This window comes from Paroedura picta, chromosome 18 (assembly GCF_049243985.1).
Source record: "Paroedura picta isolate Pp20150507F chromosome 18, Ppicta_v3.0, whole genome shotgun sequence".
Classification (NCBI taxonomy): domain Eukaryota; kingdom Metazoa; phylum Chordata; class Lepidosauria; order Squamata; family Gekkonidae; genus Paroedura; species Paroedura picta.
The window spans coordinates 6,468,247-6,485,966 of record NC_135386.1 but is presented as its reverse complement, the minus strand read 5'-3'; the positions used below and the strand labels follow the sequence as shown (position 1 = coordinate 6,485,966).

At 42.7% G+C, this 17,720-nt stretch overlaps 1 protein-coding gene across 2 annotated transcripts; it reads right to left on the bottom strand.

The window, feature by feature from the left end:
* Window positions 1–560: 560 nt before the first annotated feature.
* On the bottom strand, window positions 561–7,628 carry LYSMD2 (LysM domain containing 2). Of its 2 annotated transcripts, none has more exons than XM_077318233.1 (3): window positions 7,234–7,628; window positions 2,935–3,303; window positions 561–1,427 (listed from the first exon to the last, which is right to left on the bottom strand). In XM_077318233.1, exons 1-3 carry the CDS (start codon window positions 7,459–7,461, stop codon window positions 1,419–1,421), a joined length of 606 nt encoding a protein of 201 aa, XP_077174348.1. In that variant the 5' UTR covers window positions 7,462–7,628; the 3' UTR covers window positions 561–1,418. The 2 variants fall into 2 exon arrangements, with proteins under 2 accessions (XP_077174348.1, XP_077174347.1); XM_077318232.1 differs by having other exon boundaries at window positions 2,969–3,303; window positions 7,234–7,625.
* Window positions 7,629–17,720: the final 10,092 nt, after the last annotated feature.

The following is a 17,720-nucleotide window of genomic DNA, read 5'->3' as shown; positions in this document are numbered from 1 at the left end:
AATAAAAATTTGGTTGATTGATGAGTGGGGAGATGCTATGGGGGCTACAATGGAAGGAAACAAGGAAATAGAGGAGGTTTAAAAGAGATGCTCCCCACAAGTCCTTGTAGGTTCCCCACTTGCAGAAATCCCACTCATGACTAAATTCAAGTGACTTCTTAGTAAAGCAGTCTCTGTCAAGCCCACATTATGCTGTAGAGGCCCTTCCTGTTGTCACTCATTCAGACAGTCCATTTGGTGTTGAAAATGGCTGATGCTGTCTGAATTAAGTGAAACGCAGTTTATCTTGTTTAAATCCCGCCTGTAAGAAAAGAAAATTTATGGCTCCACATCCAAGCTCTTTTAATAACAGATTGAATTACAGAAAACGTAGAGGGAATATGCTTACAGAATACTATTCATATTCTTTTCTGATATGCATCAACCAAGATTTTAATCCTCAGAGTATTTCAGGAAGCCTTGAATAAAAAATACACAAGGCATCAGATTTCGGATGGTTCTAATCTTGATTTCTTTCAAGCAGAGCTACGGGAGTGAAAAAAGAGAGCCCGGAGACCTGAACGTCTTGGGAAGCTTTAATACATCCAAATGAAACTAAATAAAACATGTCTTGAAATATATCTGCAAAACACTAGACACTGTGCTTTCTATATATAACCGGCCCAATAACAAAGTGAAATCGCTGACCTAAAGTGCATTTTTTAAAAATGAAAGCTACATATTTACACACAAGAAGCTGCTTCAAACATTATCCTAACACAAAGAAAAATACATTTTACCAAGCTTTTCTTCTTTGTTTTAAAAAAGTTTCCAAATAGTATTCTCTACTTTAAAACCCCAACTTTCCCCCACCCCCTCTCAAAACAGGTGGCTAAAACACGTTCATTTTTGGAAAACAAAAATTATTTTCTATATATACTCTGTATCTGTATACACATTTACACACACTCCCACACAAACAACATTCAAGGCCACATCCATCAACTCTGATATTTTTGCACAACAAGCTTAACTGCTTCATGGCTCACAATGATGCTTTTCTTCTTGAACGCTTAATCCCTCTTATGCTTAAGCATGCGGTTTCTTAGAGACTCTGCAACAAGGTGGTCTCTGGGATATATTGGTGCTACTGTGCTACTGTTCCATAGCAAAAATATGAAGGCAATCACTAGTTTGGAAGGCTTACTTCCCTTAATGACACCAATCTGCAGAAGGCAAATGGCCCCAAAACATTTTAGTGCAATTATAGTCAGTGGAATTACCTATACATGACTGGTAACAAGTACTCCAGCAAAAATCAATCCAAAAGAGTTCCTTTTGAATCTTGACATATTTAGTTCTTTAAGAACTGTTTTTATTCCAGTTCTTTATGTGTCCTCTACTGCTGATAGGAAGAAGTTGCATAGGGATTTTCTTCATCATCCTCCCTGTTGAGGCAAAAGGAAGCAGAATTATGAAAATGCCACCAATGATAATAATATTTTTTAAAATTTATATCCTGCCCTTCCAGTGCTCAGGGTGGGTTACAGTCTTCAAACATATACAAAATTAAAACATTCCAATTTCTGGCCATCATGCCCTTGACTAAGTCCCAGATGGGGGAACTTTGGCAGGAGCGAATCTTCCATCTCCTTCCTTCCCTAGCAGTGAGGCCAGCTACTATGGTAGGTATTCTTTTTGGCTAATATAGCTAATGATGAAATTTCAAATTGCATCTTTCCTTCTTTTTTGCAAATGCAAATACTTTTTAATCGATACCCATCGGAATGCAAACTGGATTTTTAAAATGACCCTCCTTCTCCCCTGCACTTGGTCATCCAATTGCCATTTTCAGTATCTGTGCATCTATATCCTCCATTCTCTGCATTATTTGCCTCATGATAGTTCTTCCGTCTTGGGCAACTAGTAGATGGATATCCAGTCCAATGCCCTGCAGTTTCCCTAGTATCTTGTTTGCGGCCTCCAAAAAAAAAGGGGTCGGTTAGCAGATTGAAGAGTAAGGAGTTTGGTGCTGCATGAAAGAGTTTGTTGGCCAAGCTCTGCTGCAAGCCCGTGGGAATCGCAGTCCATGGATATCTGGAGGGCTTTACTTTACAAAAGTAAAGCAGGAAGTACGAGAGAAGGAAACAAACGCTAGTTGTAGAATCCCAAACAACTCAAGTGAGTTCATAGTAAGTACTAGCGCAAATGCAGCATCAGTGTGAAAAATATATTTCAAAATATGAGACACTGGAGTAAAACTATTCCATTTGGAATGGGAAATGCAAAATAGTGACAGACAGAGAAAGCTGTAACAGCCAGCAAAAGATACTTGCTTAAGGGTGCTTTCACACATGTTGAATAACACAGTTCAATCTACTTCAGTAACCGTTTGCAAGGGAGTTTTGCCATTTCACACGGTAAAATCCAGTTGCAAAGTGCACTGAAAATATAGAAAGGGTGTTATTTAGTGTGTGTGAAAATGTCCCGAAGTTACACATTTCAGAAGCTACAGCATGTTATAGTGCCAGAATACTTCACGTATCTGATGATTTTTGCACTAGCCCATGCATGCTTATGCTGCTATTAAATTTGCTAGTCTCCGAAGTGCCACAAAACTCCTTGCTTCATCCCAGTGTAGAAGTTGCATTTCTCAAGCCTTCATCTTTTGCACCCAAGTGGTGGGAGAAGACGGCAACACTTAAAATATCTTGAATGAAGTCATTCAATACACTATATACCTGTAGTATAGATCATGATACTATAAGGCCAGTATAAACAATTATTTCATCCCAAGTGTGAGTCCAGCCGAACGGTATTCAAAACAACTCAAAATGTTTCAAATTCCACAGGGCTAATATTAAGTGCCAACCCTGAAAGACAGTAAATAATTGAAATTTCTAGAAGCTCCTCTATAAAAAACTATTTTAAAACTGTAGCCACTCAGCTTAATACCTTGGATTTCTCTGTCCTAGTTCGCAAGGCATACCTGGTATCCTCCGTTTTTAGTTTCCTAGCTGCCTGTTTCGATAGCTTAATCTGCAAGTCTAGTCTATGTAGAAAATCTTTGGCAGATAACTCTTCAGGCGGAGGGGGATGATTGTCAGATTCTTGAGAACTGGGCGAAGACTCGTCTTCCTGAACAGTCACCGGATCATCTTCACAAGAAGGGGGGCTGCTGATTGCTTCATTCTCAGGGGACTCCAGTGAGTTCAGTCCATTAAGTAGCAAAGGCTTCTCAGATATAACAGGTATGTTCAAGGTTTTTCTCAGAAATATGCAGTCATTTGTGAACAGCTTATTTGCTCTTTTTATTTGCTCCATCTGAAAAAGAGACACAGTCCTGTTCACTGTTGATTCACACACTGTTAATCACTCCTATGCAAAGAAAATAAATAAGCAATTTTCTGCAATAATGCTTCTTTGTTAGAGAAATTGCTTCCCTAAGCGTATTGCCTCTTTCAGTATATTACGGGGAGGAGTCACGCTGCCCTCTTGGCCATGCTATGTCTGCCTTGATTATATTATCCACATTGGTTTCCTTTTATAACTTTCCCTGTATCACAGCAAAAAATAAATTACAATTAAAACATAGCTATGATGCATTGCAACAATATCCCTCAGACGGGCAGCCATGCAAGTTCTCTCTCATGCATATAGCAGAGATTAGAAGTTATGTACTCAAACAGAATTAAGGCATCCTCTGGGACATCTGGAGCAATTTCTGTCCTAAAAACTAATATTATACAGAGGGGGCTGCAAATTAGGAGCTCTGAGGACTTCACCAGCCTCTGGCTTTCCACAAACCAGCTTAGGTGCCCCTTTTTCATTTTCCAGAAGACATTTTCCAATAAGAAAGGAAAGATGATGTGAAAAATAGAAATATAGCTCCATAGCCTTAACAATGTATTTTCCTTCTTACCATGCCAATCATGCCTAAATAATTAAAGCACCTTAGAACAATGGCATATGGGTGAAGGGCTGGGTGTCTCTAATCCAAAATTCCCCATATGGTGTAGGAAAAAATGTTACACTTGTCACAAGATGTCTCCCTGTTGACCACTTTAGCAACAAGTTTGTCTCTGCAGCTGGACAAAACAGATGTCCCCTATAGCAACCTAAGCACTGTTGATCAGGATAAATGGATTTTCTTTCGAACTGACATGGAAACTTCAGCATTGTCAGTTTTGTGATATTTACTGAAAACCCTGCATTGCCTCTGAACGCACACGTGGCCTGACATGACTGCAACCGGAAGAAGCTCGGTTCACACAAAGAAATACAATATTTCTCTATGGCATTAGTTTCCCCAATGTATCAATAGCAGACACCGAGCAGCTTAATAAATAATGCACCAACAACTGTGCAACTCAGAGCATTTGTTCCAACTTGCTCTCTAGAAGCGCATGAAGTTTATAAGAGCTGGTTCAAGCCATCTAATTCACCTCTTATTTGCTGAAATATCAAGTGCTGGTTTATGTATTTGAACACAGCATCATGAATTAAAACCATAAATGAAATTTTCTCATCACCTGAAATTCAACAATTTTCCAGTTGAACCAGCTAAAATATTCAGCTGTTACTCAACTGCCAAGTAATCAATAAAATTCATCAAACATAGAGCTATTGGGAATGGTACACAGACTATTCAAGGCCTATCTAACCAATCGAATCAATCTTAAGACTTGTAGTCATATTCATGCCTTTGTACCATTTGTGGTAACCTGATTTTGGATCTGACTCTCTTCAATGTTTTCTTCTCAATTGTGGCTAGAAAAGCCAAGAATCTAGCAATGAGACATTTACTTCATGCCAAGTGATGCCAGTAACGTAAAGAGAGTAGCAAAATAGGACTAGCCAATTTCACCATACTGAAGAGTAACAAGTGACGGGGTACTTCAGCCCTTACTGTCTCTTCCAGAGCACCAAGGTACTGGAGCCTTGATGACTGGAACTGGATGGCAATTTCCAATAATATGGATAGGGAATCAATTCATGTCGTGTATTATAACAGCAGAAGGCTGTGCTATGTGTTCCAGAAAGCAAAGCTTTCACTTCCACTACACTCTGCTTCCTTCGAGGGCTCAGTTAAAGAAAAAGTCAAATGCTTTGGGGGAAGCCATAGGAATCGCATTTTACATATGTGCATGTAGATATTTGCTTAGCAGCAAAGGATGTGGCTTTTTGCAAGATTACCGACAAGGGCAATGGAGTAAAATGCAGCTGCTGAATCAGTTTGCTGTGCCCTAATAAGGAATATCTGAAATGCTGCTTGTGTTTCATGCCATTTCTTCAACTGACAGCATTATATACCATAGAAATAATTACCTGAAGAATTAGATTCAATGCAAATGGAAGCCCACATATTTGCAGATTTGTGTCCATTCCTACTTCCCTCTCACACATACAAACCCATTTCACATATATCACAATCCCACACTGTCCAACAGATGACCAACCCTTTCATAAAACTGCTTACTTCTTAGATGAACCTGCTTCACCAATAATACAGTCTCCCTGAGAGCTGACTTTTTAATATAACATTTCCTGATGAATTGCAATGTTCACTAATTTTCCATAAGACAATTGCCACAGAGCGAATAAGAGGGGTGGACACAGATCTTTCGATAAACTGAAACCTAAATACTTACTGGAGAGGAAAATAGCTGTATTCCCTGTATAACTTTGCATAGGCTCAGAAGCTCATTAAACTGAAATCTGTACAATGCACATATGCTAGTTTAGTTTTGCAGAATCCGAAAGGTACACTGCAAGGTGCCTTGCAAGGTTTGATCTGGATCCTTGTATACAGGTACCTGCTCAAAGGAGCTTACAATGAACTTTACCAGAAGCAGAAAGGTAAGTAACAACAGAGATCAGAGAGGGATGGAACCAGCTAGTGCAGCATGAAGTAAACATGGGCAAGGCTGTTAGACCACAAACAAATCCACAATGAGCAATCCCAGACACATATGCAGGAGCCTTTGCAAAGTCACAAGGCTAATGGGACACAATCCAGTGGCAACCCACAATCCAAAAGTTGGAAACAAGGATCCAAATCAGAACTGCAAGGCACCCTGCAGTGTACCTTTCTGATTGTACATGGTTACTTAGGCTTCCCTAAAGTTTACTGCCACCCTCAGTAATCACTTAGACTTCTACAACATGATGTAAGTTCAAGGCAGGCATGTAACAAAAGTGGAAAAATAAAAACATGCTATAACTGGAGGGGAGGCGGGGGCGTAGAGAGGACTGGCAACTGTTTAAACACACAGCGGCCTCCTCCTCCTCACAAACTGTCTTTCATTTCCCCCATGAAACCACCAGCTGGGCAATGTTGGTTACCCAGCCATTGTTTTTTTTCCCCACAGCAAAAGAGGCTCACATCTGTCTGGACCCCCTACCCACCCCTGAATCCTTGCTGCTAGAGGAATTGACAGTGGTTACTCCACAGTGAGGGAACGCCACATTATACATGCTTGCCTCTCATAACCATGCTAACAGCTCTCAGCAGGTCCTCTATCCACAACATCTTGCACTTAAGCAATGTTGGTTAACTGGAAGGCGCTATTGACCCAACCAGATTCCAGCTGCCTGAAGAATGAGCTGCAGTATTTCCACAATGAGGAGGGGGCACTCTGCACATGGCCAGAGAGAGGTGCTGTTTCCAACAAGTATCAGGACTTTTCAAGACAATCTCTGGCAACAGGATGGACACCCACGGAGTGTTTGCCTCCTGTACTAAATAAACTTGCTTATTTCACTTATATACCATTACTCTCCCCAATGGGGACTCAAATTAGCTTACAACATTCTCTAAGTTAGGTGAAGAAAGCCCACCGAGATTCAGGGATGCCAGCCTCCAGGAGAGACCTGGAGGGATCCCCCAGAATCACAGCTCATCTCCAGACTACAGAGATCAACCCCCCCCCCCGGAGAAAACGGCAGCTTTGGAGGGTGGTCTCTGTAGCACTGCACCCCACTGAAGCCCTCTCCAGGCTCCATCCCCAAATCTCCAGGGGGGGGGACCTGGCAACCCTGCCCCCTCCCCATCCCAAGAGGAACCTGGCAGCCCTTCTTGCAGAATCCCACAGCCCCAGCTCGCCCCTGAAGGCTGGCAAACCCCAATTCCATCTCAGGTGCCCGAAAAGCGATTGCACAGGTGGAGAGGAGGGGAAGGGGGAGAAGCGAAAGGCGGGCAGGCACTCTGCACGCGCTCAGGGGGCCACTGCCTGCAGCAAGAAGCCCACCTACCGTCACGCCGTACTTGAGCGCGATGCCTTGCAGGGTGTCTCCGGGGCCGAGGCGGTGCTCCAGGTAGCGCTCGGCCAAGGGCGCCGCCACGCTGGCCGTGCTGCCGTACGAGCGCGTCTTGGCGAAGGCCAGGCTCAGCGAGAGCTCGGCCTCCGTCTCCGCCGCCTCTGGCCCGGGCAGCGGCTCCTCGCGCAGCCCCAGCCCGGGCACCGACAGGAAATCGGCCATGGCCGCCGCCGCCGCCGCTCAACGGGGCTGGCCGGGAAGCGGGGCCGCGGGCATAGCAGAGCCGGAGGCGAAAAGGCGGGAAAAGACCAACCGCCCCAACCGCCCGCTCGCCCAGGTAAACGAACGGCCGCTCGCGCCGACGTCGGCCCCCGCCGGTCTGCGCCTGCGCAGAAACGCCCGCGCATGCGCCCACGCGGCGCACCTGTCCTGAGGTGAAGACCGCCCCGCCCCTAGTTCGTCGCCGTCTTCTTCTTCTCCCTTCCTGGGAACGAAGTTTGAGCCCGGCGGCAGCTTTCGGAGCAGCCAAGTTTCATTCTGGGTATAAGCTTTCTGGTACAGGCACACTTCTTCAGGCCCGTTCAGGTGGGCAGCCATGTTGCTCTGCAGCCCCTGGACCAAGTTGGAGGCCTGTGGCGCCTTTAAGACCCACCAAGTTCAGTTGCAGGTATCCGCTTTGGTGTTTGTGCCCCCCTTCTTCAGGTACATTCAGGTGGGGAGCTGTGTTGGTCTGAAGCAGGGGTAGTCAAACTGCAGCCCTCCAGATGTCCATGGACTACAATTCCCACGAGGCCCTGCCAGCATTTGCTGGCAGGGCCTCGTGGGAATTGTAGTCCATGGTCATCTGGAGGGCCGCAGTTTGACTACCCCTGGTCTGAAGCAATAGGATAAAGGTTGAGTCCCAGGGCACTGTTTTAGAGCAATAAAATCTAATTCCAGGTGTAAGCTTTCAGGTGCAGGCACACTTCTTCAGATCCATGCAAGCACATAGAAATGTATGCCCAGAATTGAATTTTGTTGGTCTTGAAGCTGCCACTGGACTCAAACTTTGTTAGATTGCTTCTCGCCAACAGGGCTGCCCATCTGAATCTCACTCCATGGGGTTCCTTGTCCTTCGGTGAGCATTTGGGGATTGCTTTCAATGTGGAGCATTTAAATGTAGTTAAAGAGAGGGAGGCGCATCCTTGAGTATATGCAGAATGCCTTTTTAAAATTTACACCTTCAAAATCAGTGCCTTGCACTAATAAGGCTCCCTGAGGCATAAAAGGTGCAAAATATGTTTGGAATACGGATGTATCACCTCTCTACAGGCAACTAATATCACAAAGAACAAGTATCACACAACTGCTTTGAGTTAACTATGCATGTAGAAAGGAAGCCATCCACAAGTTTTTTAATTAAATGCACAAACTATTTGATATAACCAATCAAAACTTTGCCCTGGGGAAACATATTTTGAACAAGTAAATGTGGGTTAGGCCACAGAAGACTTCAAAAAGATACTATTAATAGAAGGTGTAAGCAAGAATGAAGGAAACGGCTGAGAGAGAGAAGGCACCTGGAACTGAAGGAGGACATGGAAGAGGAAGAGATTGGAAGGCTTCAGGAGGCAAATGAAAAGGTAAGTTTATAATAATTCTGTGTAGCCATTTGCAATGTTGTCATGATGCAGTGTGAGGGAGGGTGCTTGCTATAGCCCCAGTACACATACATTTGAGATTTGTGAATTGTATTTATTTATGAAATAATATTTATACCTCATTTTTGGGGAGCGTGGCTCAGTGGTAGAGTATCTGCTTGGTATACAGAAGGTCCCCAGTGCCATTCCCAGCAACTCCACGTGAAAGATCTGGTCAAACAGCAGAAGTGAAAAATCTCTGCTTGAGACCCCGGAGAGCCACTGCTATCCTGAGTAGACAATACTGAACTTGGTGGACTATGAGTCTGATTAAGTATAAAGCAGCTTCATATGTGCATGTATTCTGGTTGAAACACTCTACAAAACAACTAAAAATTAATCAGTAGTAACAAAATCCAGTAATGCAAACAAGACATTTTATCTAGCAGAAGATTCAGCATAAATAATCAAGAGCTAGTGTGATGCTGAGTTACATTAGAGTATCAGGAAGGATCTCAGAGACCAAGACTCAAATCCCCTCTCTGCCAGGGACGTTTGCTGAGTTATATTGGACTCTCAGACTAACTTACCTCACAAGGTAAGCATTAGATTGTGAGCATTAGATAGATTGGAGAATGAATAAGGTGTCTTTGCATTCCCATTGGGGAGAAAGGCAGCATGCAAATGAATTAACATGCAAATAAATTAGCCAGGTATATTAATAGCCAAAACAGTTAGCTCCAAAGGAACTGTTTAAAAGCTTTGCCCGGGCACTGGAACGTCATTAGGGAAGGGAAAATATTAATTTTCTCAGGGAGGGATTCTAGTGGATTAGTGCTATTGAGAAGGCCCTTTTTTGAGGGGCTACCCAACAAGTCCTAGATGAAGAGCCCACGTGGAGTACATCTTCTGACAACAATTGTAATGAATGAGAGGATTCATATGGATGTACACTTCCTGTTAAGTATCCTGTGCCTGAATTAGTCCCAGAAACAAACTGGCAATCCATAGAATTGGCAAGACATATTCTATAGGGCAACTCTCAGCTATAGATGCTGCAACTCTAAAAGGTGTTGGCCTTATAGTTTCTTGGTGACACACTGAAGAATTTGCATTCCTTGTGTCAGTGTTGTGTTTCAGGCTATGTCTAGACTGGTAGCTGGTTTTAATAACCAGCATCCATCATACACCCACGTTCCTTATGCTGCAAAATTTCAGCCTAGCTGTTTGATTCCAGCCTTCTTGCCTTGCTGTCCTTCTCTTTTTGATCTCAGGAAACAGCTATATTATTTCCACTCCTTGCAGTCTGTTAAATGTAAGCTGTAGACCTGTCCAGCAGTGATCAATGAAATCAAACAGTGCAATTCCATCACTAATTTATGCCAGTTGAACAGATTCAAATCCAAATCCCCTTGTGCATATATAAGCATTGTGCTAGTACAGCAAGGCAACAAAGATCCCTTGCTTTCCGAACCGCAAACAGGGCCTGTCACAACTGTAAAGAACAGAGCATAAGTGTTTCTATGTAGGCTGCCCCTTTTTCATCCCAGGGCTCCTGTGTCTTTCAAAAATGCATGGGAGACAAAAACACAACAGGTATGCATCTTTACCCAGTATGAAGTTGGGGGAAACTTCTGTTAGTCTGGTTCTTGTGCAACTTGGAGAAGCAAAGGAGTCTTACATGAGCCACAATTTTGGCAGTGCCATTTCTGTTTGATTCTGTCAGAACTCACACCCTAATGCTCAATGAAAGCAGTGACATTTTCTGTTCTATGCATTAATCCCACCTCAGATGTCTTTGTGGCAAGCAGTACATTGGGAGGACAGTTGGTGTCCCCCCCGCTCATGCTTTTTGGCCCACAGTGGCTTTCATTGTGTCTATATTAGCTTGTTTTTTAAGTGGCATTACTGAGCGTTTGATTTTACTGCTAGAGTGAGCCTCAACTGTGTCATGCTGGCATAAGCTGTGGCATAGCCACAGCTGTTGTTCTTAAACCATTGGATATGTAGTGCCTGTGTTCTCTCTAAAATGGCTAAGCTACCACAAAAACATTTGCTCCATTTGTTTTTTATATAACTGCATGCCAAGTGCTGGCATTGTATCTCACAACATTTGCCTTCATGTGGAGATGGTTGCTTTGATTTTAGCCACAATACAATCTGGTGGATTATTATGTAAATGGAAGTAGAGGTTGTTTTCTCTGGAACTAGGGTAAATTAATGAAGATGGGAATGAACCATGAGAACTACTGGTGACCCAGTCAATTGGAGAGGAGGCTGGTGCCACCAATCCAGACAACTGGGTGGGAAGACAGCTATAGAATCCTAGATCAAAAAGTGTTTTCGCAGGTGACCCCTTTTCAAAAATGTTTATCTGCACAAAGCACAGTTGCTGCCAAGTATATGCTGTGCTAAACAAAATCCAAAGTCTGAGTTAGGTAACCAAAAAACAACTTCCAGAAAAAGCAGAATTGCTTCCCTGAATAAATTAAACAACTCTGTATATATTTTTCCTGTTTTGCATAAATGATGGGAAGAACTATGAATTATGCATCATATGTATCCTACCCACCTCACTTCACTAGAAGACTCACAGTGCAATCCTATGAACACTTCCCTGGAAGTAAGTCCCATGGGAGAAGCCTGATAGGGTTCTGAGTAGATCTCAGGATTGCTCTCTTAGTGCCTTTTCTACTTCTGAGATTTTGTCAGACATTGATCACGAGCTTTATTTTTACATCTGTAAAGGCTGGAAACCTCTCTCTGTGGTTTAAAGTAGATTATTGGAGCCAGGAGCTAGAGGACTTTTGTTCACATCTTCCTGTGTAGCTCATCATTATACAGAGCAGAGTTGCGCACAGGCCCCCAACTCAAAGGAAACCGTTTTCAGCCTGCTGCCATCTCTGTTTTGCACCATGGTGGTAATGCTGAGTTTGTCAAGTCTCAAAGTCTACACAAGAGTTCAAGTTGCTTTTGGAGACAGGGCATATAATACCAGAAGGAGAACTCCAGTGAGGAGGAAGGTGAGAGGTGGAAAAAATAAGATTTTTGGTCTTTCTTTTTGAAAAGCAAAGAAGAAATAAATGAATGTTTGTGGAGGGAATTAATGGAATGGAAATTGATTTTGGGAGGAGAAAGTTTGCAGAGGAATCTGATGGGGAAATTACTCTCAGGGGAAATTATTTGTTCAGTGCTCGTACCCCACGTCTGCCATCTATCCAGTTTGCTGATGAGGAAATCTCTTGTCTTCATCTAATCCAGCATTTTATTTTCAACAGTGACCTGCAAATTCCAATAGTGGCAGATAAATGAAAGCGTGAAAGCTTTTACTGCGATATATTTCATATTACTGACAGTTTATCCCAACTCACTCAGAACTACAAATGAACAAGGATAGAAATAGATTAGCATTGTTGGTCATTCTGGTACATTATTGTTGCAAAGATTTGCTTACCCGCAAAATTCATGTATTCCGCTGAAAACTTGTGAAGCTTTGAGGTTTGCTGTTTGTCTTTACTTGCAGCCTTTGACTATTTTCAGCTCAAGGGAAAGAGAACAAGATGTTTCAAGGCAGAGATGACAGGAACAAACAGTCTGGTTGTTGTGTGTACATTTCAAGCAATAGTTCCTGCAGTTAAGCATGGCAGGGGTATAGGAGAAAGAGGAGGGATTGCTGATGTAGGTTTGTCCTCAAGCCAGTGCTAGATGCAAGCTTGGCAGTGCTATGGTGATAAATTCTTTAAAGAAACATCAACCTGCACCCAGTGTTGGTACTACGACAGCTTACTGGGGCATGATTTTGTGTGAACAAGGAAACAGTAGTTTTCTAACTACCATTATTCTACTAGTTCTGTGAAAATCAACTGAAAAATGAAATTAACTAGATGGTCCCACAATTAGCTCCTGGTTTAGTTTCCCTCCCAGGGGAAATTTAAATAGTATATCTGTAAATGTGCTGAACAATAAATAGTGCATGAAGAAGAATAGATTTTTAAAGGACCAGATTGTGAAGGACCTCTTCACATGGCAGCCTGTGCAGAAAAATGGATGCGAACAGATCCTTGACTGTACTTTAAAAAGCTTTAAAAATTCTGCTTCAAACCCTTCTGTGGAATTTGCTTGAGGTGGCTGACAGAGTACCAATTACAGAGCAACGGCGGGAAGAGAAATACCAAATGAAGTTTCCCCATAAGATTGATGTGCAGTAAAAGAAACAGACAGAAATCATAACCATTAGAACAAATCCAAAAGCAACAGCTGTGTGGTTCGCTCTGTTAGAACCAGTCCTCCAAAAATCACAAATTGCTTTGAGGTCCTCTCGAACTCTGTACCCCTGCCGTAAAATAAAAACTTGAGGGGAAAGAAGTGTTCAGATATTTGGTTAATGTAGCAGAGTTTTGCCCAGAAGCATGACACTGAGTGCAGTAAATACGTCTCTCGGAGTACATTGCAAAAAAAAAAAAAAAAAAAGGAGACTTCAATTTCTTTGAGTAGATCCAATTCACATTCAGGCTGCAGACACCCTGTGAGGTCGGTTGGACTGAGAGAACTTTGAGAGAACTGTGACTTACCCAAGGTCACCCATCTGCTTATATGTGAAGGACTAGGAAATCAAACCTGGTTCTCCAATCTGAGGCCGCAGTCTTAACCACTACACGAAGGCTGGCTCTTAAGAGCCAACAGTATCTCCATGTGACTCTGTGCATAACAAATTTATGTATGTCTGTTTCATACCAGTGTAATTGTAATGTCTTTCCCCAAAGCATCTGAGAGAGATAATTTGGTGATGGAGATAATGAATTCTCTGTTAGATATCTCTAGCTCCTTCTCACAGCACCAATTCCCAGGATTCCCTGAAGAGTGGGGATTACTGTTAAGCGTGTCTAATTCCGTGGAGCGTAGATACTCCTGTCTCTCCTCTTTATCGTAAAGAATTTACAATGAACAGCATTGCCCCCAGCCAAACTGCCTCGTTCAAAAACACCTAGATGCCTTATAGTCAGAGCTGAATCAATGTTAAGGCTGGTAGAATGGAAGGAAAAGGAATCAACACGTTAATTAAAAGCTTTGGGGTCTGAATAATGCAAAGGGAGCGAGCAAAAAGCTCTGTTGTCATGACAACATCATCCCTAGATGCTCTGGGATACATCTCCCTCTGCTTACGTCCCAAGGCTTCCTGCACACGGATATGATGTGAGCTAATTTCCCAGCTATGCGTAAGCTCTGAGCAAATGCCTCCCTGAGCAAAAACAGAGATACAAGGAGAAATCTGCTTGGGCTTGCCTGTAAGTCCATGAGTAGCTGGATCTGGAACCAGAACCTCTCCTTATGGTAAAGAACTTGTTAATCATTTATCTACATGACAATCCCTTTATCTGTATTCAAGTGCCAAAATAAAAATAAAAATCACAGATCATTGATCCCAGCAGAGAGTTACCAGAAGCTTCTGCCACTGTTCCCCATGTTTAATAGTGAGGGCAATAATAATAGTACAGTACAAGGATGTTTAAAGCACTTCACATACATTAGAGTTTGGTGTAGTGGTTAGGAGTGCGGACTTCTAATCTGGCATGCCAGGTTCGATTCTGCACTCCCTCACATGCAGCCAGCTGGGTGACCTTGGGCTCGCCATGGCACTGATAAACCTGTTCTGACCGAGCAGTGATATCAGAGCTCTCTCAGTCTCACCCACCTTACAGGGTGTCTGTTGTGGGGAGAGGAAAGGGAAGGCGACTGTAAGCCGCTTTGAGCCTCCTTCAGGTAGAGAAAAGCGGCATATAAGAACCAACTCTTCTTATCAGTCCAATCCTTATTACAGTCCTGAAAAGTAGGCTAGTATTGTTATCTCTTAGGTCGGAGACATAAGAAAAGCCATGTTGGATCAGGCCAATGGCCCATCCAGTCCTATGCTGTGTGTCACACCGTGGTCAAAACCCAACTGCCAAGAGGTCAGACCCCAAAGTCAGTATTGTCTGCTCAAACTGGCAGAGACTCTCCAGAATCCTAGGTAAGGTTCTTTCACCTCACCTATTATTTGATCCTTTTGACTAGAGACCCTGGGGATCGAACTTGGGATGTTCTGTGTGCAAGACAGATGCTCTACCACTGTGCCACTGTCTAGGGTATAATCCTGATAGTGATGTCAGACTGAAACATCAAAATAAGATATGTTCTTTATTCTGATGACTGATAATCTAAACCCCCCCAGTACCAGGTTTAACCCAGTGACTAAGGCACTGACCATTAATGACAATGGTGCAGTGATAATGTAGTTAACGTTAGAACAACGGCTAGAAACCTGTTGTGTAACTGGATGAGACCAAAACATGAAAGTGCTTTGGCCCTCTAGAAGCAAATTTTCACAAACTTCAACCAACATCCCTATCACTTCCTTTTGAACAGTCTCCTCCTTGCAAATGCACTTTTATTGGTGTAACTTTGTCACTGCATGCCAACCCCCAAAATAAAGCAGATGCTCAGCCTGAAGCTGTGGGGAGTACTTCAGGGGAAAGAATTTCTAGAGTTGTAGAAACTTCCATGCCTCCTTATGTGTCCACATAGTTTTAACCAAGGGGGTTAAAGAGATCACTCTTAAGTGAACGCTTCCTCAAATTCTACCCAGGTCAGATAAATCATTATGTGGTGACAACTTAAAACAGATTTATTATGGTAAATATGTTTTCATGCACCTGTACCCACTTTGACAGAAGCATGCCATGTGCCCTCAGTTGGGGGTGGGGGGTATATAAACAATGGGACCTGGTAGCTGTGAAGTACAGCAAGTAGAACTTGTGTTGTTTCTGTGCAAAGTTTGAATAAAGAAGGATTATTCTAGGTATTTCTTGCAGAAGCTACTGTTGCAAAGAAACCAAACGCATGAGAGGTTTTTTTACAGTCTCAGAACTGAGAGAGGTTGGGATGAATTTGGTTCATACTTGGGTTTTCCCAGTAGCCATGGTCAGATTTCAAGATTTTTACTTGAAGAACATATTCTTGTGTTGCTTGTTGTTTCCTGAACTATGTTCAGAGCACAGCTAAAGCAGTGGCAGGCTGCCTTCCAGCTTGAGTAGAAGCCGACCTCTTTCTGGGGGTCAAGATTTGGGTTCTACAAACTGGAGCCATTCACAAAAAAGCTGGTGGTGGAGGGGACAAATTGCAAAAGGATTTCTTCAGAGGGAATTCATAGACAAATAGCACATGAGAATGTTCAGCGTCAAGCCCTATTAAGTGCTGCACAAAGTTCTGGTCCCAGGCAACTAGTTAATACCGCTGTAGGCACTACCTTGCAGTCTTGAAATAATTAATGCTGAGCCTAAGAGAATATTCCTTCTCAGCTGCAGTTTTTAAACAGCACTTTGTATCTGCATTCCCATTTATGACTGCTGGAAAGGCTGCCATAGCAGTTGCGGCTAGCTCTTGCAAGGGGGTGTGATTTTCAGGAGGGGGGAGCAGGAACTGAAGTTTACCCGGAGAACTGTATTTAGGCCAGAGAGCAGTGTGTCACGAGGGTTTCTGATTGATGAGTTTTAGGAGATCTCCCACGATGCAGACCAGAGCCGGCAGTCTCTGTGCTTAAAGAATGTATAAATTAGACCAAAGGCTATTTGACCCAAAGTTATTTGCATTTGAAAACTGACAGAGCCTGCAGTATTAGTTTCCTGAAAAGTATGTAAACAAAAACTTGACTTTGTGTCCTTTGAACTAAGCTAGTTGTTCACACTGGAAAATCTGGGAAATCTTGCATGGTCTCTGCCGTGTCACCTGTCAAGCTTTATTTGTATCATCATGAAGGCTCCATCTAACTGCCTGTGTATGTTTCCAAAAAGGGGGAACTGAGTGCTGGGCTTCAAATCATAATGGAATGTATTTTTCTGGCTTGCTGCTATGTTGCCTGGTAGCCAACAGACGTCTGAAACTCTCCTGGAACGATAGTCGGATCATGTTTGCGTAGTCAGGGCCTGTTGTTCAGATTTGCAGTCCTGAATCAAATTGCACGGTGCTCTAATCCACTTCTCATGCTCAATTGTTAAGGTGCTTTCATTCAAAAAGCCACCATCATTGGCAGTCCTGGAATAATTAGCATTATTTATACCTTGTACTAAGACAGTCATCAAGCCCCTAGTTAGGAGCACTTTTCCTCGTTTCCTTCTCAACAACCTCTGATTAGTGTACTGGAAGCAATTCAGAAAATGAAGCTGAGAAAAATATTTTGAATCTTGGCATAGCTGAGACCAAAGATGAAATTAGCTTGATGTCTGAATGGAGCAAATGGATTCCAGTTTATTTTCTTCTGAGGCCATTGTTGGGGGAGTGGATGTTCTCTCAGCAGCCAAGCCATGCCCAGCCATAGTGGGAGGAGGGGGGATGCTTGACTGTCTTTTTATCCAGCTGTAAAAGGAGCATCTACTGCTGAAAGGAAATCAGGATGTTTAGAGATGCCATGGATGGCCTATTTCAACTGTCACTGAGCCCTGAAATAATATCTGAAATCCGATCAATTTTATGTATATACGAATAAGGATTCACCCCCTGGCATTTGAGTTCGTGGGGTTTTTGCTTTATTTTAATTAACTCATCAGTTTTATCATATAAGATGACTATATATATATATATGTGTGTGTGTGTGTATGTATATGCATATATATATGTATATGTGTGTATGTGTGTGTGTGTATATATATATATATATATTTATTTATTTATTTATTTATATATTGTTTTGCAACACACTTAAAGAATCTGCTTTTGACTGCAGAGTCTATGATGTACATTTTGAAATAATGTGGGCAGCCCCCAGACAAATGTTATGAATATCTCAAAGACATACCTGTCATCGTGTACTTCTGTATGCAGCAAAGGTAC

What these genes read in the sequence shown, in the direction of transcription:
- LYSMD2 (XM_077318232.1), bottom strand. Translation starts at nt 7,461, where the DNA reads ATGGCCGATTTCCTGTCGGTGCCCGGGCTGGGGCTGCGCGAGGAGCCG. An exon ending in CGCTCAAGTACGGCGTGACG is followed by an intron (nt 3,304 to 7,233) that starts GTAGGTGGGCTT and finishes TCTCTTTTTCAG; the next exon opens with ATGGAGCAAATAAAAAGAGC. An exon ending in CTAAAAACGGAGGATACCAG is followed by an intron (nt 1,428 to 2,968) that starts GTATGCCTTGCG and finishes TTGCCTCAACAG; the next exon opens with GGAGGATGATGAAGAAAATC.